The sequence below is a fragment of the Hemitrygon akajei genome, chromosome 1 (genome assembly GCF_048418815.1).
Source record: "Hemitrygon akajei chromosome 1, sHemAka1.3, whole genome shotgun sequence".
NCBI lineage: Eukaryota > Metazoa > Chordata > Chondrichthyes > Myliobatiformes > Dasyatidae > Hemitrygon > Hemitrygon akajei.
In genome coordinates this window covers 38,395,860-38,421,808 of record NC_133124.1, presented here as the reverse complement: position 1 = coordinate 38,421,808, position 25,949 = coordinate 38,395,860, and the positions used below count along the sequence as shown (strand labels likewise).

The window sequence follows — 25,949 nt, the reverse complement described above, 5'->3', positions numbered from 1 at the left end:
TACTTCTCTGGGATGTATCTATCCTATGCCTTCCAAATTTCTCCCAGTAATCGCTGCTAGTGTTCCCTTCCAATTAATTTTGGCTAGCTCCACTCTCATGACTCTATAATTTCCTTTATTCCACTCTAATTCTGATACATCTGGCTTTAGCTTCTACTTCTCGAATGGCAGGGTGAAATCTATCATATTGTGATCATTTTTCCCTAAGGGTTCCTTTACCTTAAGCTCCCTAATCAATTCTGGTTCACTGCACAACATCCAATCCAGAATAGTTGATCCTCTGTTGGGCTGCTCTAAAAAGTCATCTTGTTAGGCATTCTACAATTCTCTCTCTTAGGAACCAGCACCAAGCTGATTTTCCAAGTCCACCTGTACATTTAAATTCCCCCATGCCCTTTTGACTTGGATTTTCTATCTCCCATTGTAACTTGAAGACCACATCTTTGCTACTGTTTGGAGGTCTGTATACAGAATAGATCCCATCAGGAAATTTTTATCCTTGTAGTTTCTGAGCTCTACCCACAACAATTCTACATCTTCTGATCCTCTGTCACCTCCTTGTAATGATTTTTACCAATAGAGGCATGCCACACCCCCTGCCTACCTGCCTGTACCTTTGATACAATATGTATCCTTGGATGTTAAGCTCCCAGCTATGATCTTCTTTCAGCCATGATTCAGTGATGGCCGCAATGTCATACATAGCAATCTATAAGTGTGCTAAAAGTTCACCTAACTTACTCCATATACCTGACCCTGGTGCCTGGGAGGAATTATACCTCCAGGTATCTCTATTGCATCAATAGAATCTCATCTCTATTCCTCTAACTATAGAATCTCCTATCACTGCTGCAGTCCTCTTCATCTTTTTTCTCTTCTGAGCCATAGGGTCAGACACGGTGCCAGAGACCCAGTCGCTGCAGCTCTCCATCAGGAGAATCCAAAGTGGTATACTTATTATTGGGAGGGACAGCCACAGGGGTATTCTGCACTGGCTGCCTATTCCCTTCCTTCTCCTGACTTTTACCCAGTTATCTGCCTCCTGCAGCCTCGGGGTGATTACCTCCCTATAGCTCCTATCTGTCACTTCCCGAGTCTCCCGTATGAGCTAACGTCAGATAGCAGCTCCAGTTCCTTAACACGTTCTCTGAGGAGCTGCAGCTCAGTGCATCTGGTGTAGGCTGGAGGTCTCCCTGGATTCCCACATCTCACAATCAGAACAAAACACTGCCCCTGGAGCCATTTTCACTGCACTAACTGTGCCTAACAGACGAGGAATGAAGAATAAAGAAGAAACTTAGCAGATACTTACCTCGCCTAGGCATAAACTCACCGAAGCAGGATGAGTCAAAGCCAATCCATCACCAGTGCACTCACACAGTAGCCCGCTCTACTTGCCTTTGCCGTATTTTTATTCACCCTTTCTAATGAATCCCGTTCACTGACTGGGTGCAGTCCAACTCTGCGGAGAAGCACTGCCTTTTTTAATCTTCAACCGCAAACCTAGGTGAAATCGTCACTTCTTCCTGTGCTCCAGCTCACTGACTGGGCACAGTCCAACTTCCTACCGACCCGCCAACAGAACGTCTTTCGACTGTGGGAGGAAACAGGACCACCCGGAGGAAACACACACATTCCCAAGGAGAACGTAATCAGTCCTTGCCAGGCGGAGGCAGAAATTGGTTCTGTAAAGTGTTGTGGCAACCACTATGCTACCATGCCACCCCAACATTGACTACACTTCCATTGTTAACAGGGTCATTTTAAAACACACGGATCCGCTTGTAATTTGATAGAAAGTGATTGTTTTAGTTCAGTAGCAACAATTTTTGATGCATTAACATTCTAGGTCTGGCCCCAGGAAAAGGAGAATTGTTCATCCAAGAGGTTTTAATGCTTCACATGCTGTTCACTGTAGCGGTGTATAAAAGGTTGTATGAAAAACAAAATGAAGAGCGATCCAATGGAAAAGAGTAAACAGTCAACATTTAGGGCTGAGACTGGACTGGAGAAAAAAATGAGGTCAGAGCAAGAATGTTGGGGGGGGGGGGAGGGGAGGGAGAAATACAAAGTAGTAGGTGATAGGTGAAACTGGGAGGGGGAGGGAGTGAAGTAAAGAGCTGGGAAGTTGATTGGTGAAAGGAATAAAGGGCTGGAGAAGGGGGAAATCTGTTAGGAAAGGAGAGAAGGCCTTGGAAGAAAGGGAAGGGGGAGGAGCACCAGGGAAAGGTGATGGGCAGGTAAGGAGATAAGGTGAGAGAGGGAAATGGGAATGGGGAATGGTGAAGGGGTGGGGCATTACCAGAAGTTCGCAAAATAGATGTTCATTCTATCAGGTTGGAGGCTACCTAATGGAATATAAGGTATTGCCCTTCCAAGCTGAGTGTGGCCTCATTGCAGCAATAGCAGTCCTTGGACTCCTGTACTACCACAATGAGGCAAGACTCAGGTTGGAGGAGCACAATCTTATATTCCGTCTGGGTAGTCTCCAACCTAATGACATGAGCATTGATTTCTTGAACCTCCAGTAATGGTGCACCCACCCCCCCCCCACCCATCTCCTTCACCATTCCCCATTCCCATTGCCCTCTCTCACCTATCTCCTTACCTGCCCATCACCCTCTCCCCGGTCCTTCTCCCTCTTTTCTTTCTTCCATAGCCTTCTCTTCTCCTACCAGATTCCCCCTTCTCCAGCCCTTTATCAATTTCACCAACCAACTTCCCAGCTCTTTACTTCACATCTCCCCTCTCCCAGTTTCACCTATCACCTACTACCCTGCATCTCTTCTTATTCTGATTTCCCATCTTTTTCCCTCAGTCCTGTTGAAGGGTCTCAGCCTGAAATGTCAACTGTTTACTCCCTTCCATAGATGCTGCCTGGCCTGCTGAGTTCCTCCAGCAATTTGTGTGTGTGTTGCCTGGACTTCCAGCATCGGAAGATTTTCTCGTTTGCAGAGCAACCCTGTGTGCATTTAATCACTAGATTCTGAGATGCCTAACTGGAACGTAGACCACCAATACAGTTTCTGGAGGATGGGGGCAAGGAAAAACACTACTCAATGTAATCAATGTGAAATATGAACACTAATCCCCAATATCTTATCTTTTATACTTTCATCAGCAAATTAAATTTTACAGACTGCAGGGGAAATTTGGCATGGCTGAGATTAAAAGAACCATTTCAATAAAGGAGTTGCTGGCTTTGTTTGCATCAGCAGCATTTTGATTTTTCAAGAAACAATCCGTAGTGGGTGACTGTCGAGGACACAGCACTGAACCACGCTCTGGGTCCCAGTGTGCCAGTGTGGTTCACGGACAAGGCCAGATCAGTAAAAGGTCAGTATAAGTTGCATCTTCACCCATGATCTGCTTTGTTCATCACCCAGTCCCCTCACTCCACACTTCAAGCCTACTCCACTGCACCACAGCCGTGCAGGGTCGAGTTGTCAGCATGACAGTGATCTTAAACCAGGTGATTAACATCTAATTACAGGCCACGCTAGGATAATCTGCATTTGGGTGCTCAAACCACAGTAGTATCCGTGAAATTCAACTGGATCATGCTGGTGAGAAATGCCCCAGCTCCACCCCCTCCCAACAACAACCCTCACTCCACTATGTCCTTAAAGTTAGCAGCTCATATATTGCTCCACTTCCCGATGGTCAGGCCTACCACTGTATAGATTTAGCTTGTGCTGTCCCTCAAAATTGAACATTAAGCTTCAAAACTTCGGCTCCAATACCTCCTTGTGCAATTGGATCCTCAATTTCCTCGCTTGTAGTCCCCAGTCACTTTGGATTGGCAACAACATCTCCTGCACAATCTCTATCAACACAGGTGCACCACAAGGTCGAGTGCTTAGCTCCCTACTCCCATCGATTTACGCTAATGTGTAACTAATAGGAATTGTATAATGATGATGAAATAATTGTAATCACACATATATGGTTAAACACACTGGTTATGATAAAATCATATACAGTGAATGAAGCTTCATTGTTAAGTGGTAAGAGTTTGAATCATTTTTTACTATTCTTAAGGAAGATCAATGACTTTTCACCACAATGGAAATGTTAAAGTTCAAATTTTTTTGTGATGGCATATCCACAAACCCAAGCAACAGCCTCATTCGTCGTGTTCAGTGTTATTGCATAGATCCAGAATTTGACGGCAGAACATTTTAATACTAATGTCACCACAATTGTGAAAAGGATTAATCACTACCACCAGTTATGAAACCTGGGTGCAGTTAGTCCTTACCCCAAGCTAAATCTGATCAACGTGGCTCCTTCTAAACTTATTAAAAGAATCACACACAAAATGCTGGTGGAACTGAGCAAGTCAGGCCACATATAAGGAGGAGAATTAGTTGAAGTTTCAGGCTGAAACACTACATCAGGGCTTGAAACGATGGGTCAGAAGCCAGAAATCTCTTAAGAGAATTTGTTCTTTCTCTCAATTCCATAGAACCATAGGACCATAGAACATTACAGCACAGAAACAGGCCTTTTGGCCCTTCTTGGCTGTGCCAAACCATTTTTCTGCCTAGTCCCATTGACCTGCACCTGGGCCATATCCCTCCAAACCCCTCTCATCCATATACCTGTCCAAGTTTTTCTTAAATGTCAAAAGTGAGCCCACATTCACCACTTCATCTGGCAGCTCATTCCACACTCCCACCACTCTCTGCGTGAAGAAGCCCCCCTAATGTTCCCTTTAAACTTTTCCCCCTTCACCCTTAACCCATGACCTCTGGTTTTTTTCCTCCCCTGGCCTCAGTGGAAAAAGCCTGCTTGCATTCACTCTATCTATACCCATCATAATTTTATACACCTCTATCAAATCTCCCCTCATTCTTCTATGCTCCAGGGAATAAAGTCCTAACCTATTCAACCTTTCTCTGTAACTCAGTTACTCAAGTCCCAGCAACATCCTTGTAAACCTTTTCTGCACTCTTTCAACCTTAGTAATATCCTTCCTGTAATTAGGTGCACACAATACTCCAAATTCGGCCTCACCAATGCCTTATACAACCTCACCATTACATTCCAACTCTTATACTCAATACTTTGATTTATAAAGGCCAATGTACCAAAAGTTTTCTTTACAACCCTATCTACTTGTGATACCACTTTTAAGGAATTATGTATCTGTACTCCCAGATTCCTCTGTTCTACTGCACTCCTCAGTGTCCTACCATTTACCTTGTATGTTCTACCTTGGTTTGACCTTCCGAAGTGCAATACCTCACACTTGTCCAGATTAAGCTCCATCTGCCATTTTTCAGCCCATTCCTCCAACTGGTCCAAATCCCTCTGCAAACTTTCAAAACATTCCTCACTGTCCACTACACCTCCAGTCTTTGTATCATCAGCAAATTTGCTGATCCAATTTGCCACATTATCATCCAGGTCATTGACATAGATGACAAATAACAATGGACCCAGCACTGATCCCTGTGGCACACCACTAGTCACAGTCCTTCACTCAGAGAAGCAATCCTCCACTACCACTCTCTGGCTTCTTCCATTGAGACAATGTCTAATCCAATTTACTACCTCTCCATGTATACCTAGCGACTGAATCTTCCTAACTAACCTCCCATTCGGGACCTTGTCAAAGGCCTTACTGAAGTCCTTGTATACAACATCCACTGCCTTCCCTTCATCCACTTTCCTGGTAACTTCAAAAAACTCTAATAGATTGGTTAAACATGACCTACCACACACAAAGCCATGCTGACTGTTTCTAATAAGTCCCTGTCTATCCAAATACTTGTAAATCCTATCTCTTAGTATTCCTTCCAATAATTTACCTACTACTGATGTCAAACTTACCAGCCTATAATTTCCTGGTTTACCTTTTGAGTCTTTTTTAAACAACGGAACTACATGAGCTATCCTCCAATCCTCCGGCACCTGACCCATGGATATCGACATTTTAAATATTTCTGCTAGGGCCCCTGCAATTTCAACACTAGTCTCCCTCAAGGTCCGAGGGAATACCCTGTCAGGTCCTGGTGATTTATCTACTCTGATTTGCCTCAAGACAGCAAGCACCTTCTCCTCTTTAATCTGTATAAGTTCCATGACCTCCCTACTTGTTTGCCTTGTTTCCATAGACTCCATTCCAGTTTCTTTAGTAAATACAGATGCAAAAAATCCATTTAATATCTCTCCCATTTCTTTTGGTTCCATACATAGCCGACCACTCTGATCTTCAAGAGGACCAATTTTATCCCTTACTATCCTTTTCCTCGTAACATACCTGTAGAAGCTCTTAGGATTATCCTTCACCCTGACTGCCAAAGAAACCTCATGTCTTCTTTTAGCCCTCCTGATTTCTTCCTTAAGTATTTTCTTACTCTTTATACTCCTCAAGCATCTTATTTCCTCCCTGTTGCCTATACATGTTATACATCTCTCTCTTCTTTATTAGAGTTCCAATATCCCTCGAGAACCAAGGTTCCTTATTCTTATTCACTTTGCCTTTAACCCTGATAGGAACATACAAACTCTGCACTCTCAAAATTTCTCCTTTGAAGGGCTCCCACTTACCAATCACATCCCTGCCAGAGAACAACCTGTCCCAATCTATGCTTTTTAGATCCTTTCTCAATTCTTCAAATTTGGCCTTTTTCCAGTTTAGAACTTCAACCCACGGACCAGATCTATCTTTATCCATGATCAAGTTGAAACTAATGACGTTATGATCGCTGGAACCAAAGTGTTCCCCTACACACACTTCCGTCACCTGCCCTAACTCATTTCCTAATAGGAGATCTAATATTGCATCCTCCCTAGTTGGTACATCTATTTATTGATTTAGAAAACTTTCCTGAACACATTTCACAAACTCTAACCCACCTAGACCTTTAACAGTATTGGAGTCCCAATCAATGTATGGAAAATTAAAATCCCCTACAATCACAACTTTCTGTTTCCTGCAGTTGTCTTTTATCTCTCTGCAGATTTGCTCCTCCAATTCTCGCTGACTATTGGGTGGTCTATAATACAACCCTATTAATGTGGTCATACCTTTCCTGTTTCTCAGCTTCACCCATATGGCCTCCATAGACAAGCCCTCTAATCTTTCCTGCCGAAGCACTGCTGTAATATTTTCCCTGACTAGCAAAGCCAGCCCCCCACCCTTCATCCCTCTGCCTCTATCACATCTGAAACATCGGAACCCTGGAACATTGAGCTGCCAATCCTGCCCCTCCTGCAGGCAAGTTTCAGATGTCATAATTCCACGTGTCAATCCAAGCCCTCAGCTCACCTGCCTTTCCCACAATACTCCTCGCATTGAAATATACACACCTCAGAAGATTGTTGCCTACACACACAACCTATTTATTTTCTATTCCTATTTCTTCTCTCAAAAAAACATAGAGACATATTGTAGATAGAGAGCTATATATGTAAAGCTGTGCTAACTCTCCTCTTGGAAGCATCTAGCTTCTTTTTGGGAACCCTGGTGATTCTCCTAGCAGAATGAATACTCGGACCATCCATATAATTCCATGAGAATCCCTCATAGTTCATTGAGAGTTCCCTTTTCTGTCAAAGATATACCCTGACGATATGTTTTCTAGCAGTAGGGCATGCTTCTGAACTATAAAAGTCATGGCTGAAGATTGGTCTTTCTGCAGTCATGTGTAATACTACTCATCAGCTCATTTTAAAGGCAGGGAGAATTGGAGGCAGTGTGGGATGGGTATTTTAAATAAAGTAGAGAAGAGGGAAGACATGTGATCGGGTGAAATGCAGAAATCAGGTAAGAAAGGGGATGATAGTTCCAGGCAAAATGAGTTGATAAAGAAAACAAGGAGAGGAATACAGGAGATAGATCCAGAAATGTGAATAGCAGAATTATTACCAAGAAATGTTGTTGAAAATCAGGGCAACAGTTATTATATGAAGTTGACTGAGTGTAATAAAACAATGAGCAGATTTATTGAAAGTTTTGGGATAGTATCCAAGAGAAAAGAATAGTGAAAAGTTTAGTCAGAAGGAGACCAGACTGAGCAAGTGGAGTAGAAAACGAAATATCCATTGTTACAATGGCAATGCAAAAACATTAAAGCTGATCAGAAACCATGACAGGACAGGAATTCTGAAGACAGCACCCAGAGTCTCAGCCAAATTATTTACAAAGCCAAAGGTAATCAAAGAAGGTCATGCTAAGCTGTAAGTACAAGGAGTGAGGGGAGGGGAAAGAGTACTTAATGTTATGAATTAGACGCAGTAGTTCCCAACCTTTTTTATACCATGGACTCCAACCATTAAACAAGGGGTCCATGGATCCCAAGTTGGGAAGCCCTGAATTAGAGGCCTCTGATAAAGACTAATTCCTTTGGTTCCAACATTCTTTCACTCGTGTTCAATATATGCTCAAAGAATAGTCATCATTTCATCAACAGTCCTCACCTTCTGATGTGCTGCTTTATTCACTCCTCGGCTTGGGTACTCACAGATTTTTTATTTATTGTAAGCAATGCCAGTAATTAATGGAAATTATAACACAAATATTAAAGAAAGACTTGCAATTATTTACTGCTTTTCACTATATTAGGATCACCCAATGAACATTTGGAAGTGTTATATTAATGGGATTAAAAATACAAGAGATAACTCATCCACAGCAAGGTGATGTTACAGGTAATCTGTTGAAAGTGTTTTGTGGGGCAGTAGGCATTAGTCTGGAAATTAAGTTGTATTTCCTAGTTCTTTGTAGTGTTATTTTGAGGTTTTTTCCATCTACCTGACTTGACAGATGGAGCTTGATTTAATCTCAAATAAAAGAAAGCAGTTCAGTCAATACAGTGATGAATTCAGACTGAATTATCAGTTTCTATCTCTGTAGTGGGACTAGCACCAATCACATTCTGTCTTGCAGGTAACAGTAATCCCAGTGACCCAATCAGAAAACAGTTAAAAGCAATTGTACTCTAATGAATTGGAAATGAATTAATTACAGTATGCATTTTTCAATCAATTCTCAATGTACTGAAAATAGCTATAATGTGATGAAAGACACAATTTGCAATAAAGTGATTCACTGCAATAAAATTCTTTGCCAGAGATGGTTCAAAATTTATTTCCTTTCAATAGTGAAAAGCTAAGTTCTCCATCAATACCACCAGAAAGGTAGAATATCATTTAATTGAGAATGAATATAAATAATGGATCTTGAAAGCCAAAAAAAAAAATCCTGCAAAAGCTGAAAATCTAAAGTCAAAATTGAAAATATTGGAAAGAGAAGGTCAGGCAGCATCTGTGGAAAGAAAAACAGTAGTTCTGGGCCCCTTTGGAACTAGGAAAGAAAGAAAACAATTTAATTTTTAGTGCAGGAAATATGTTGGAAGAATAGGTTGAACAAAGAGCACATTTATGATAGGGTGAAAAAAAATTAAAATCGTAGAACATTGAAGAGTAGAGCACAATACAGGCCCTTTGGCCCACAATGTCGTACCTACCCCTTAAGCTACCCCAGGATCAATCTCACCCTTCCCTCCCAAAAAAACTTCCATTTTTCTTTCATCCATGTGCCTACGTATCTACGAGACTCTTAAATGTTCCTGAAGTATCTGCCTCAAACACCTGGCAGTGTGTTCCATGCACTTACATCTCTCCGGGTAAAAATACCTACCTCTGACATCCCTCCCCATACTTTCCTTCCAACACCTTAAAGTTATGCCCCCTTGTATTAATCATTTTCAGACTGGGAAAAAAAAGTCTCCAGCTGTCCACTCTTCTCTCTATCAAGTTACCTCTCATCCACCATCAATCTAAAGCAAAAATCCTTAGCTCGCTCAACCTATCCTCATATGACATGCTTTCTAATTCAGGCATCATCCTGGTAAATCTTCTGTGCACTCTCTTGAAAGCAATGCACCTGGACTGCTGCCACAAGCAACAAATTTCATGACAAATGCCAGTGATAGTAAACCTGATTCTGATTTTATAGAGCTGCAACATTACTCGCAGTTCTTGAACTCAATTGCCCTAACAAAGACCAACACCATATGCTTTCTTAAGCACCCTATCAACTTGCACTGCAATTTTGAGGGATTTATGGATGTGAACCCCAAGATCCCTCATTCCTGCACAGATAAGAATCCTGCCATAAACTCTGTTTTCTGCCTTCAATTTCGACCCTCAAAAGTGACTCATTTCACACTTTTCTGGACTGAACTCCATCTACCACTTCTCAGCCCAGCTCGTCATCCTCTGAATATCCCATTATAACCTTTGACAACTGACCCCACTATTCACAACACCCCTGATCTTCATGTCAGCTGAAAATTTACTAACCCACCCTTCTACTTCTTCATCCAAGTCAGTTATAAAAATCACAAAGAGCAAGGGTCCCAGAAACATCACTAGTCACCAACCTCCAGGAGGAGTATTCTCCAGATAGTACACACACTACCTTCTGTGGGCAAACAAAATCTCAATCCATGCAGCAAAGTTTCCCTGGATCCCAAGTCTCCGAACTTTTTGAATGAGCCTACCCTGGTGAAACTTGTCAAACACCTTACTAAAATCCATATATACCACATCAACACACCTTTCCTGCCTATCCCCTCCCCCATGCCTTGATCTTTCCTCTTGCTGGTTTTTCACCTGGCACCTACAGCCTTCTCCTTCCCACCCTCCCCCCACCTTCCTTATAGGGCCCCTGCCCCCTCCTTCGGTCCTGACGAAGGGTCTCGGCCCAAAACGTTGACTGCTTGTTTCCACGGATGCTGCCCAACCTGTTGAGTTCCTCCAGCTTGTACATGTTGCTTTGACCCCAGCATCTTCAGTGTACTTTGTGTTATATATACAACATCCTCTGCTCTGCCTTCATCAATATTTTTTGTCACTTCCTCGAAGAATTCAATCAGACTTGTGAGGCATGACCTGCCCCTCACAAAGCCATGCTGACCATCCCTAATCAGTTTCTCCAAATGCTCATAAATCTTGTCTACAAGTATCAAGGAGTGATGTCTCCAAAAGGTAGCATCCAACATTAAGGACCACCATCACCCAGGTCATGCTTGTTCTCATTACTACCATCTGGAAGGAGGTACAGAAGTCTGAAGGTACACACTCAATGATTCAGGAACAGCATCTTCCCCTCTGCCATCCAATTTCTGAATGGACATTGAACCCATGAACACTACCTCAATACTTTTTTATTTCTCAAGACAACAATTTTCACAACATAAGCCAGTGATATTAAACCTGATTCTGATCATCTCTAATAATTTGCCCACCACTGGTCTATAATTCTCAGGGTTATGTTTATTACATTTCTTCAATAAAGGAATAATATTTTCCACTAATTGTCTGGCACTCTTCCTTCGGCCAGTGAGGCAAAGATGACCGCCAAAGGCACGGCAATCTCTTCCCTTACTTCCAGTTGCAACGTGATGTTTAATCTCTACAACCCCAGAGACTTATCTATCCTAATGTTCTTCAAAGCTTCCAGCACTTCCTCTTTCTTAATGTCGACACGTTTTAGCCTGCTTTACACTGTCCTGTCAAATGTCAAGGTCCTTCTCACTGGTAAATACTGAAGCAAAGTACTCATTAAGGACCTCTTATACCTCCCATAATAGTATTCTTTTAGGTCCTACCCTCACTCATTTTCCCACTCTTTACATACAGGTTTTCCTTAATCCTACTTGCCAACATCTTCTCATGCCCCCTTTGAGCTCTCCTAAGTCCATTCTTCAATTCCTTCCTAGCTACCTTGCAACTTTCTGATTCTTGCTTCCTAAACTTTAAGTAAGGTTCTTTCTTCCTGTTACGAGATGTTCCGCATTCTTTGTCAGTCATTGTTCCTTCACTCTACCATTATTTTCTTGTGTCAATGGAACAAACCTATCCAAAACTGCATTCAAGTACTCCCTAAACACCTGCCACATTTTTTGTACATTTCCCCAATTTACACTCCCAAGTTCTTGCCTAATAGCATCATAATTTGCCTTCCTCCAATTAAATATTTTCCCATACTGCCTGCTTCTATCCCCGTCCAAGGTTTTGGTAAAAGTCACGGAGTTGTGGTCACTGTCTCCGAAATGCCCTCGCACCGAGAGATCTGTTACCTGTTCAGGTTTGTTGCCTAGTACCTGACCAGTATGGCTTCTTCTCATTTTGGCCCATCTACTCACTGTGTCAGGAACCCTTCCTGGCCACACCTAACAATTTCCACCCATCTAACCTTTTGCACTGAGGTGGTGCTAATCAATATTAAGGAAGTTAAAGTCACCCATTACAACAACTCCATTATTTTTGCATCTTTCCAAAATCTGCTTCCTGATCTGCACTGCAGTGTCTTTGTAGCTATTGCTGGGTCTATAGAATACTCCCAATAGTGATTGCTCCCTTTCTGTTTCTTACTTCCACTCACAAAGACCCAAAAAAAAAGCTGAGTGAAAACAATGACAGGCAGAAACAATTGCAACACACCCAGACAGAAGATGGGCTTTTGTTCGTCAAGCTTTGTGACGGTATAGCAGGCAACGGTGCACACACAGAATGCTGGAGGAATTCAGTAGGTCAGGCAGCGTCTGTGGAATTGAATAAACAGTCAGCATCTCAGGCTGAGACCCTTCTTCAGGACTGGCAAGGAAGGGGGAAGATGCCAGAATAAAAGGTGGAGAGAGGGAAAGGAGGATAGCTAGAAGGTGACAGATGAAACCAGGTGGGTTGGTGTATAAGTATGATGGAGAATTAAAGTGTAGGAAATAGTGAGGCCAGGATCATTTCTGTGGACTAAATGTCATTGTGGAAACTGAATGCAGTGCTAATTTGGGAGAAGAGCATGTGAGTCACTTCTTGAACTGGAAGGACAGTCTGGGTCCATTGTTGATGGAAAATAAAAAGATACAGATTTGAGGATGCTAGAAATCTCAAGCAACACAAACAAAATGATGCAGGAGCTCAGCAAGTCAGGGAGGATATTAAACAATCGACATTTCAAACTGAGGCTCTTCACCAGGACTCATGACAAAGGGTCTTGTTGAAGGGTTTCCGCCCAAAATGTCGACTGTTTATTCCCTTCCATAGATGCTGCCTGACTTGCTGAGTTTCTTCAGCATTTCGTGTATTGTGCAAGAGATAAATAATGTTTCCTTGCACCTATAGACACATAAATTTCAAAACAGACTAGAGTGTCTTGCTATATTCACTCTGTTAGTTGGCCTTAATGTAAATAGATGGTAAAAGAAAAGTGGATTGGGGAATAGTATTAATAGGCACAATTTTCTGAGAGTACTCAGTATGTTATTAAAAGCCAGCAGAAAACTCGATGGACTAAATGGCCTCCTCAATGTTATACGAATTTAGAAGATAGCTGATTTAGTTTGCCACAATGCAGAAGGGTACTTAATAAATATAATGACCAGTTTAAACTCAAGGTGGTTTGAAAATTTGCTTAAAATTGGGTTCCTTAAAGAGATGAATTGTAATTAATTAGGTTATATTAATGCATTATATATGTAAGAACAAAAAGGACAGACCAGGGAACAAACCAAGGTTGAGAACAACAGAAGCAGCAATAATGACAATGGTTGCTTTGGAAATCAACAGAGCATTAGTCTGGGTCAAACACATTTGGGAATCAAATAAACCAGCAGAATCATCAGCAGCAGTGATCTGATGTTAAAATTGCTTCTCAAGTGCAATCATGAAATGGTTCTCACTGTTCATTAGTGTTTAGCAAATAATTTCTCATGGCAGAAATCTGTTAATAGTTCCTCACTGTGCTCACCCGATACTTAATCATTTTCAAACTTCTCATGGATAATTTGATGCTTAACACATTAAGAGTAAAGATTTTCTTTTACTTTGTTTTGACTGCATTTCATAACATTGACAAACAAACCAAATTTGTTAATGAAGAGGTAGCTCAGGGGTTTCACGAGTAAACATTAAACAGCAGTGGCACTTATGAAAAGAAATGTCAAACAATGGAAAGCTGGATTAATGCATTTACAGCAAAGTCTGCAGTATCAATACCAAAATCTGAAATAGTTATTTTTATTTACTCATCTGCAACTTGGGAAAAAAATGTTTGTGATACTTATGTCATCTTACCAGCGTATTCATTAATCTTATCTGTTAGACATAGAAAATTGAATGAAGGGAAACGAGAATTTGTGGCATTTCTTTCATATTGTAAAGAACAATTCATACATTCAACTTACTCAGTAGAATAACTGAATGATGCCCAATGCATGTTAACTCTGGGAAATATGAGGCATTGTCTTGCTGGAGTGTAACCTAGAAACTGCCTTATCACATACAAGAGAAAATCTGCAAATGCTGGAAATCAAAGCAACACACACAAAATGCATCAAGTCCTGATAAAGTATCTCGGTCCGAAAGATCGACTGTTTACTCTTTTCCACTGCCTGTCCTGCTGAGTTCTTCGAACATTTTGTGTGTGTTGCTGCCTTACCATATCCTCAGGGTGTTCCAGAGCATAACATGATGAATACACTTATTTTCAATTATGGTCCTTTTATGTAGATGAAAGAGTTGGAGTAGATCTATTGTATGTCAGTTTAATTTAATTGAGAATGCATTCCATAATGTTGCACTTCTTCAGTACTCTACTGAACCACTAGGGCAAACTATGGAGTGGTGAATGGTGGTGAAACACAAAGCTGAGTCACTGGTCCTTGTCTGATGTTTGATACTGCCAACACTCACCAATATCAAGCTGCATAGTAGCGAGCCAGTTTATTAAATCACAAGGGTTGCATTGAGAGCAAGGTATCGATTCAGAGAAAGCTCTGTGGGATCTGCTCACTGTTTTCTTTGCACTGTGGTCTGCAAAGAGTTGCCTTTAAAAGTTCTGATTTAGGAGACATAACTTCAACTCATTCAGAACACTGCTGCTAGACTTCTAACTAAAAATCCACGCAGAGAGAGAATATAATTCCTACTCTGCTTCAGTTTCCTGTATCACTTAGAATTGAATTTAAAGTTCTCTTACTTGTTTTTTTTTTAAAGCTCTTAATTGTCTGGGACCAGAGTACATCACAGAATCGTTCTCGTTTCATCCCATTGTAAAACACTTTGAATTGTAAGTCTGTAAGAAAAGTACTCTATAAATAATAATAATAATAATAATAATAATAATAATAATAATAATAATAATAATAATAATAATAATAATAATAATAATAATTATTATTATTATTATTATTATTATTATTATTATATTTGGCTCAGAACTGCAGGTTGCAAATCTAGCTGGTCAGTTTTGGCAGTCTAAACTTGCTTGAAAGTAAGGTAATTCCATAAGTAAATAATACACAAAATTCACTGTTTATTATTCCATCCCCGAGGAGGGAATCCCTGAGGAGATGAGAATGAACAGAGCGCATGAAACTTGTATTCATTGAAAATTTACTTGTTGATTTATTTGTATAAAATAAAATTTGCATTTTCAGATGAGTTCAATAAGAAGGGTATACAAATAGAATACAAAATCAAGCTCAAATCAGCACCGACAGTTGATAAAGTTAACCCTTTGCTGCTTATTAAGTTTCCACCTATTCACATTTTTTTTAAATTGAGTTTTCGATGATTACAGAAGAAGAAAAAAAAGTTATCAACCCTTCCCCCCTCCCCCCTAACATATCCCTATAGAAAGAAAGAAAAAGAAAGAGAAGAAGAAAGAAAGAATGCCTGGATATCGAAAGATCCCCACATGCTCCACGGCGTTCATAATAACTTTAGTATATATATTTCTTTCTTTCCCCAAATAACCAATAGTTTTGTCGTCAGAACATCTATATATTTAATCCTGTCTTTTGTAAATAAGGGAGCCAAATTTTCAGAAATGTTTCATATTTATCTCTTAAATTATAAGTAATTTTTTTCAGGTGGAATACAGCTAAAGATTTTGTTCTTCCAACAGTCTATACTTAAGTATGAATCCGATTTCCAAGTAACTGCAATAGCCTTTTTGGCTACTGCCAATGCAATTTTTATGAATTCTTTCCGATATTTATTCAGTTTGGGTTTCGGTTTTATCCCTTCGATATCACCTAATAAAAATAGTATTGGGTTATGTGGAAGTTGTGTTCCAATAATTTGTATGACAAATACAACAAATGTCCGGTTAAGATTAGTGCAATATAACTTTTTACATCAATTATATATTACACCACAAAAAATAAACAAATTAAACCCACATTTATCTGATCAATGTCTTTGATGTAATCAAGAAATTGGTACTTTTTTTACATTCTACTTGGTCTTGTTCCAAGATTCAACCTTATTGGACAAATTTAAGAGTTTTACTGGAATAAATTATTGGAACACAACTTCTACATAACCCAATACTATTAACAAAATTTTAAGAAGACATTTACACTACATTTCAAGGCTCCAAAAGTGCCCTTTCATGTTACAATGGTATTGTTTTCCTCAACTATAAAGCCATTACATTTTCCCTTCCAAGTCCTTTTTCTTAGTTTTCACTTGAGCATTACTAGTTCAACTCAAAATACTAGTTTTCCTAGTAAAACACAAAAAGATTCCAGAATCTGACTACGATAAGTAACATAGATGAACAGATCTACTTACAGGTACATAAAGTATGCATACATACAAGAAGATTAGAACCATCTAGGGCACTTTTGAATGACAATGAGCTTTACAGATACTGTTTATTGACAACTTTTGCAGTGCTTCACATTTTAAGAAACATTTGCATGCTTTAACGCGATTCCCTCATATAAAAGTGATTTCAAAGTATTACACAATGTTAATCTTTCAGGAGTGAAGTAGATTACTGTACAGTGAATAATTTTTATTTTGTTGTTACAACACAGTATAGTTATATACAGAAAATGTTTAAGGAGGAAAAATGCCTGTTTTTGTTTTGCATTATTCATCCTGTGCTTCACTGATTTTACTATCAGAAAAAATAGCGTGGAAAATATTAGTGTTATAGAGAGATACAGCATAGACACAGATCCCACAGCTCAGGTTTGTACCAATCATCAATTACCCAGTTACAGCAGTTCTAATTCAATCACATATTGCATTCTTCCACACTCCTATCAACTCCCTGTGCTCCCCACCTCAGATTCTATCACCTATCATGACAAAAGAGGAAAGTTACAGTGGCCCATTAACCATTAACCTGTTAATTAACGTAACTTTCGGATGTTGGAGGAAACCAGGGCACTTTGAGCAATCCTACGCCAAAAGACAAAACTTGAGGTCAGAGTTGAACCTGGGTTTCTGACTCCACTAGTTAGCCACTGTGGTGCCCATTTTAAGGAAGAATGCTCATCACGTTAACAGATGATCTGATAAAGGTATTTTGATCCATGAAGGGTATAGAAACAGAGGGTACAGTGAAACCTCCCAATGGCAAAGTGATCAAAAAATCAACATGATCAGCAAAGGATCCAAGAATGACTTGAGAATTTTTAAAGCAGTAGACCCAGTAGAAAGGGTCTCTCCAAAGCTTCTAGCTCATGATATCCCAACTCTGTGTACTCTCTCTAACCTAGGACCCCAGTAAACCCAATGTTTCTGCCTGCATTTGCCCCACTGTACTCATTTCTTCATACCCAGTCTCCATCCTGTCTTCTGTTGTCCTACTTACAACTAAGAAACTTGTGCCTACCACCATCATGATAACTTCCAATTCCTTGGTCCCAAATGGTTCATTTTAATAATGATGTCCACCTCCATCGCTTATCAAGAAGTTCCCTGTTGCTTTCTTTAACCAAGACCCAACCAACTCCACTCCACTAACACTCTCATCTGTTCTGCAGAATTTGTTTTTTAACCTCAACTACTTCTCTTTTGATTTCTCCTACTTTCTACAATCAGAGGAGCAACCACGGACACTCTCATGAATTTTGCTGGCTTTGTAGAATAGTCCTTGTTCCAAGTCTATGCTGGCAACCCTCATTCCAACTACTTCTCTGCTATATTGATAACCGAATTGATTTTGCTCACTGAGGTGGAAATTATCAATTTCATCACCCTTCCACCCTGCACTCAAATTCATCTGGACCATCTCTGACAATTTGTTTCTTTTTCTTGATTTCTCTATCTTCATCTCAGGAGAAAGATTTACCATTGACATCTTCTATATAACCACAAACCTCTTCAGCTACCCCAGCTAACCTCTTCCCACCCTGCTTCCGGTAAGGTTGCATTCCCTTTTTCCTCAATTTCTGTCTCCACTGCACAGGGCCTTCTGGTCTAGGGTTAGTATGAATATTTCCCTACTTCCTGAAGGATGTCTTCCCTTCTAATGGAACCCTCACATACATTGGAAACATTTTCTAAATGCAATCTCTCACCCGTCCTCTCTTTAGAGAGTCTAGTGATAAAGTTCCCTCGGCGGTCACCTTCTTCTCACCAGCCTGTGCATCTAACATATCATCCTTTGCCATTTTTACTGGCTACAATGTGATCCCACCACCAGTTCTCCCCCTATCTGCATTCCTGATCCCTTCCCACCCACGCCTCTCCCATCCCTCCTGCAACTGATTTCTGGGTAATTGAACTCTCTGCTGAGGAAGATATAACCTGTACAATAATCAGATTACACCCGAACCCAGGCGTGGCCAGTATCCTTGTGGGTAGGTTTGCAAGACCCGAGGGTGTGGTAGGAGGTATGCAAGTTGAGGCAGTATGTAGCAAGACTGTGAGGATGGACAGGCAGACGATAGGGCAAAATTGCAGTCGGCGGGATGAGGGGAAGTGTAACATGTGGGCCAAATCAAAAGAGGGTGATGAATACTGGACTGAAGGTGTTATAATGTAGATGATCTTGTAGCGCAGTTAGAGATTGGCAGACTTGATGCTGTGGGCATCACTGAGACGTGGCTGAAGGAAGATCATAGTTAGGAGCTGAACATCCAAGGATATACATTGTATCAAAAGGACAGACAGGTAGGCAATGGGTGGGCAGTGACTCTGTAAAAAATGAAATCAAATCCTTAAAAAGGGGTGACATAGGAGCTGAAGATGTAGAATCCTTGCGGGTAAAGTTAAGAAGCTGCAGGGGTAAAAAGACCCTGATGGGAATTATATAAAAGCCCCCAAGCAGTAGCCAGGATGTGGGACATAAATTTAATCAGGAAATAGAAAAGGTATTTAATTAGAGCAATGTTACTATAGTTAGTCAAGGGGATTTCAATATGCAGGTAGACTGGAAGTAGTAGGTTGGAGCTGATTCAGAAGAGAGCGAAATTGTAGAAAAACTATAATTTCTTTTCTTCGGTATTCACTAAGGAGAAGGATATTGAATTGTATAAGGTAAGGGAAACAACTAGGGAAGTTATGGAAACAATGACGATTAAAGAAGAGGAAGTACTGACGCTTTTAAGGAATATAAAGGTGGATAAATCTCCAGGTCCTGACAGGATATTCCCTAGGACATTTAGGGTTAGTGTAGAAATAGCAGGGGCTCTGACAGAAATATTTCAAATGTCATTAGAAACGGGGATGGTGCTGGAGGATTGGCATATTGCTCATGTGGCTCCATTGTTTAAAAAGGGTTGTAAGAGTAAACCTAGCAATTATAGGCCTGTCAGTTTGACGTCAGTGGCGGGTAAATTAATGGAAAGTATTCTTAGAGATGGTATATATAATTATCTGGATAGACAGGGTCTGATTAGGAACAATCAACATGGATTTGTGCATGGAAGGTCATGTTTGACAAATCTTATAGAATTTTTTGAAGAGGTTACAAGGAAAGTTGACGAGGGTAAAGCAGTGGATGTTGTCTATATGGACTTCAGTAAGGCCTTTGACAAGGTTCCGCACGGAAGGTTAGTTAGGAATGTTCAATCGTTAGGTATTAATATTGAAGTAGTAAAATGGATTCCACAGTGGCTGGATGGGAGATGCCAGAGAGTAGTGGTGGATAACTGTTTGTCAGGTTGGAGGCCAGTGACTAGTGGTGTGCCTCAGGGATCTGCACTGGGTCCAATGCTGTTTGTCATATACATTAATGATCTGGATGATGGGGTGGTAAATTGGATTAGTAAGTATGCAGATGATACTAAGGTAGGTGGCGTTGTGGATAATGAAGTAGGTTTTCAAAGCTTGCAGAGAGATTTAGGCCAGTTAGAAGAGTGGGCTGAATGATGGCAGATGGAGTTTAATGCTGATAAGTGTGAGGTGCTACATTTTGGTAGGAATAATCCAAATAGGACATACATGGTAGGGCATTGAAGAATGCAGTAGAACAGAGTGATCTAGGAATAATGGTGCATAGTTCCCTGAAGGTGGAATCTCATGTGGATAGGGTGGTGAAGAAAGCTTTTGGTATGTTGGCCTTTATAAATCAGAGTATTGAGTATAGGAGTTGGGATGTAATGTTAAAATTGTATAATGCATTGGTAAGGCCGAATTTGGAGTATTGTGTACAGTTCTGGTCACCGAATTATAGGAAAGATGTCAACAAAATAGAGAGAGTACAGAGAAGATTTACTAGAATGTAACCTGGGTTTCAGCACCTAAGTTACAGGGAAAGGTTGAACAAGTTAGGTCTTTATTCTTTGGAGCGTAGAAGGTTGAGGGGGAACTTGATAGAGGTATTTAAAATTATGAGGGGGATAGATAGAGTTGACGTGGATAGGCTTTTTCCATTGAGAGTAGGGGAGATTCAAACAAGAGGACATGAGTTGAGAGTTAGGGGGCAAAAGTTTAAGGGTAACACGAGGGGGAATTTCTTTAATCAGAGAGTGGTAGCTGTGTGGAACGAGCTCCCAGTAGAAGTGGTAGAGGCAGGTTCGGTATTGTCATTTAAAGTAAAATTGGATAGGTATATGGACAGGAAAGGAATGGAGGGTTATGGGCTGAGTGCGGGTCAGTGGGACTAGGTGAGTAAGTGCTCAGCACGGACTAGAAGGGCCGAGATGGCCTGTTGCCATGCTGTAAATGTTAAATGGTTATATGGTTATAAGATGACTTTTTAGAGCAACTTGTGGTTGAGCCCACAAGGGGAAATGTAATTCCGGATTGGGTGTTGTATTATGAACCAAGTTTGATTAGGGAGCTTAAGACAAGGGAATCCTTGGGAGGCAGTAATTATAATATCATTGAATTCACCCTGCAGATTGGGAGGGGGAAGATAAAGTCAGATGTATCAGTATTACAGTGAGTAAAGGGATTAACAGAGGCACGAGAGAACAGTTGGCCATAATTGATTGGAAGAGTCTACTAGCAGGGATGATGGCAGAACAGTAATGGCTAGAGTTTCTAAAAGGCACCCACCCCCACCCTTGATTCTACCACTATCTAGACAAATGAGGAAATGTACAGTGGCCCGTTTACATGCCAACCAACGTTTGAGCCGTTTAAGGATTTTTGGCCGGCTACAGTCTGATCCCACCACCTTGCTGGGGGACATTCAGAAAGCTAGGATCGATACCAAAGGTGAGGAACTATTCTAAGGGGAAACGTGGGTGACAAAGGAAGACAAAGGCAGCATTAAAAGCATTATAATTCACAAAAATTAAGTTCAAGGATTGAGAAACTTTTCAAACAACAGATATATAAAGCATAAAAGAGAGGCAAGAATGGATAGAGTGGACTAGAACATAAGAGCGAGGATGTGATGCTGAGGCTTTGTAGAGCATTGGCCTGACTGCACTTATAATGTGAGCAGTTTTGGGCCTCTTATCTAAGGAAGCATGTGCTGGCATGGGAAAGGAAGTTCATGAGGATGCCAATAGAAAATAGGTGCAGGAGTAGGCCATTCTGCCCTTCGAGCCAGCACCACCATTCACTGTGATCATGGCTGATCATCCACAATCAGTACCCCGTTCCTGCCTTCTCCCCAGATCCCTCGACTCCGCTATCTTTAAGAGCTCTATCTAACTCTTTCTTGAAAGCATCCAGAGAATTGGTCTCCACTGCCTTCTGAGGCAGAGCATTCCATAGATCCACAATTCTCTGGGTGGAAAAGTTTTTCCTCAACTCTGTTCTAAATGGCCTACCCCTTATTCTTAAACTGTGACCTCTGGTTCTAGACTCCCCCAACATCGGGAACATGTTTCCTGCCTCTAACGTGTCCAATCCGTTAATAATCTTATTATTCTGGGAATAAAAGGGTTAATATATTATGAGTGTTTGATGGCTGTTGTTCTATACTCGCTGAAGTTTGGAAGAATGAGGGATCTCATTGAAACCTATCAAATATTGGAAGGCCTAGGCCTACATATTGGCTACGTAGAGGATGTTTCCTATTGTGGGCAAGTCTAGGACAAGAGGGCACAGCCTCAGAATAGGGGGATATCCATTTCAAGCTGAGATGAGAAGGAATTTCTTTTGCCAGAGGGTGGTGAATCTGTGGAATTCATTGCCATGGATGGCAGAGGTTGATAGGTTTTTGGCTAGTCAGAGGGTCAAAGGCTATGGGGAGAAGGCAGGGGAATGGGGTTGAGAGGGATAATAAATCAGCCATGATGGAATGGCAGAGCAGACTTGATGGACTGAGAGGCCTAGTTCTGCTGCTATGTCTTATGGTCTAGCTGTAGGGAATCTAATGCCCCACGTCCTTTCATCATCTCCTCCACCACTGTGCAATGGTCTAAACAGCCCTTGTAAATGAGGCAAAGGCTTAATTCCACCTTTTCCAACTGCTTTTGGTGCACATAATGTGGCTTTGTCTGGACTGGAGACCAGAGTAGACCAGGCAAATGTTTAACAGAGCTCCTGAGCTCTGTCTGAAAGGGCATTTTGAGGTTCCAGTTGCACATCATTTTAACCACCTTTCCCACTCTCACATTGATCTGTTTGTCCTTACCTTTTCCATGCAAATTGGAAGAAAAATATCTCTCGGGTGGCTTAAACCTAATGATGTTATCATTGCACTTTCCAATTTTAATAACTAACACCCCCATTATCACCTCCCACACAAGTCACCATCCACCTACATCTCCTTTTGTTCATAGCCCCTATCCTCTCCCCCTTTTCTTGCCCCACTTGTTCCATTTACCATTGAGTTCCATCCATCACCTCCCAGACTCTGTCCCACTCACCTTCTTGTACTACTTTACACACTAATCTTTCCCCTTCACTCTAAGCCCTGACTGATGCAGGGTATCAATTCAAAATGTCGACCTACATCTTTTACCACCACAGAAGCTACTTGACCTGCTGAGCGCTCCTCCACTGTCCTATTTTTGTTCGCGACTCAGGCATCTGCAGTTCCTGGTATGTTCATAATTACGATGTGCAATGCACTGCCAGGGATCCTGGTGATGGCAAAGTTACTAACAGTGCTCAAAAGGGAGCTGGACAAATACTTGAAAGGGAAGAACTTACATGGTTATGAGGAGAGGACGGATTAATTGTTTATCAAGACAACACAGGCTCAATGGCCCTTTTCTGTGCTTTAAACATTCAGTGATTCTGATTGGAAATTCCATACCAACTCCATTTAACCTGTTCCCATTTTTACCTCTCTATCAAACCTCAGCTTAAACTTCTCTGCTGTATCAACTTCATTTTCTCAGCTCCCCATATACCTGAACAGCATCCACACACAAATCTTTCTCCGCCCTTTCTAAGACTTTGACATCGTTCTTAAAGTGTGGTGTCCTTTGCGTTAAATTTAACTTAGATAGAAAATAAAAAATAATACAAGTGTACATTCTGGAAATCTGAAATAAAAACAGAAAATGCTGGAAACTCAGCACACCTGAAATATTGATCCCTTTTTTCTTTCCAGTTGCAACTTAATCTGTTAAAACTCTAATAATCTCTTCTACAGTCATTTCAAGTGTTTTTCTACCTACAAAGATACATTACCTTGGATATCCCTGTCTCTGCATCAATTTAAAATTCAACTACTTAGAAAAGAAGCCAAGATAATACCTCACATATGGAGAGCATAAATCAGAATTTTGAATCTGCAAGGGTTTTTCTGTCTGTTAAAAGCAATATAATACCCATGAAACACCCTGGTTTCCTTGGTTGCTTATGTATAGGGAAGACACTCTCCAGTCCCGCCAAACCCATGAGATTCAGATGGCTCTCTCACCCCAAACCCTGGTTTGTGTGGATGCTGTGTAATTTCCTACTCTGTTAAAAATTAGTGCCAGGAAATAACAGACAAGTACACTGCATACAATTAAAGGAATTATATTGATGAATCTTAACTTAAGGGTTAGTAAAGAAAACAAAAAAGAGAAGGCCCCATTTTAATTAAACAGTCAAATGTGCACAAGTTGGAGCCCATCTTGAACTTCTCTGTCTCGCATGGGTTGGGCCTCTGGACTGTGTGAAAGCTCACACCGACGATTCAATGTTCTTCACAATCCATCTCGAACAAACAGGTCTCCCACCAGGTCGTATCCTATGACCGGTTCTCCCCAGCATCTTCTCTCTTCATCTCCCGCCAAACAAAAGCCCCAAGACCAACCTCAGTATCCCTCACCAAAAAAAAACTCCTCCCAGTTCTGGCATCTTAATTGGATGGGACACATTCCTCATCATCCCTTATCTTCAACAATAACCCAGACGGGCTGAAAGCAGAACAGACTACCCTTACAGAACTGCTAAATGAAATGCCTACACCACAACAGTAAAGATGTGAATCAGGGCATTACACCTGTTAGCATGAAATTGCTTTATTCTACTCCCCAAGAAAGAATATGAAAGGGAATTCCTAAAAATTAGTATCCTAAAGCTACAAAACACTTGTTTTTGTCAACTAAGAATCAAACAATTTCCCAGCATGACTCACCAGTATATAATTTTACCATCCTGACTAGAAGTTTAACAAGCTTCCTCACTGGCGCAATTTATAGTGAAACTGGACATCAGAATCTGGGTGTAAGACCCCAAGACCTACACGGCTCTTACTTGGCATTACTGGCCTTTCCTGATGGATTATTTCCAGGTCAAAAGCTGTTAGTATCAGTGAAATGAACATTTTAATCTCACTGACTGCAAAGTATCTCCCAGGACACTTACTAGCTCCAGAACCAAAAGGCATCAAATAATTCCGAAGCTTCTTTCCTCCTTTGTAAAAAGTGGTTTTCTTCATTCCATTTTCTATAAAACGGTCATACTTATACACCTGAAAATACATGCAAAGTGAGAATCAATATATGACAGCAAAAGAGGAGATTTTGTCTGTGATTGTGGTTGTTTTTATAACACACTCTTAATTTTTCTCTGAGGCCCACCAGCTGAAAAGATAACCACGCCCAAATGAGAGACAGACACTGGTCTTAGCTCTCAGCACACTGGTCTTAGTTGAGAGCAACCAGACACTCTACCTGCATCCAGGCTCCTGAACCAGCGTGGATAACTTCACTCACTTTAACACTGAACTGATTCAACAAGCTATGGATTCATTTTCAAGGACTCTACAAACTTAATGCTCTCAATATTATTTATTTACTATTATTACTACAATTTGTCTTCTTTTGCACACTGGTTGTTTGTCTGTCTTTGTGTGTAGGATCTTACATTAAATGCATTGTAGTTCTCTGTATCTAAATATCTGCAAGAAAATGGATCTCATGGTAGCAAACAGTAAATAGTGTGTGTGTGTGTGTGTGTGTGTGTGTGTGTGTGTGTGTGTGTGTGTGTGTGTGTGTATGTGTGTATGTATGTATGTATATAAAAATCTTGATAATATATTTACTTTGAACTTTGAGCAATTGCATGTTAGGGCTGCTCTCGCAGAAAAGGCAGATGAGAAACATGCCAGAGTCTGGCAAAATCTGTGCTCCAAAAAGTGTTTTGCAAGGAGAAAAAAAATTGTGGATAATAGCTAAAAAAGAACAGTAATAAAATTCAAAATATCATTTATGCAATTGTTTTCACTGCACTTCAAAATTACATATTCTAGAGTAAAATTATAAGTTACATTAAGAATAGTATTTTCAGTAGACCATAAGGAAAATAACACCATTGTATTTGTAACTCTTAAAACGGTTTGT

General features: G+C 40.6%; 1 protein-coding gene across 4 annotated transcripts in view; it reads right to left on the bottom strand.

Moving 5' to 3' along the window:
- The window catches only part of LOC140725708 (cytochrome P450 7B1-like), a 251,498-nt gene that overhangs the window by 52,770 nt on the left and 172,779 nt on the right, over positions 1-25,949 (bottom strand). For 3 of the 4 annotated variants that reach the window (XM_073041549.1, XM_073041554.1, XM_073041559.1), the window contains one exon: positions 15,424-25,078. In XM_073041549.1, the coding sequence (XP_072897650.1) occupies positions 24,788-25,078 (291 nt within the window). In that variant the 3' untranslated portion in view covers positions 15,424-24,787. Of the gene's footprint in view, positions 1-15,423; positions 25,079-25,949 lie in introns of those variants that run through there. The other variant, XM_073041568.1, reaches the window with a different exon arrangement.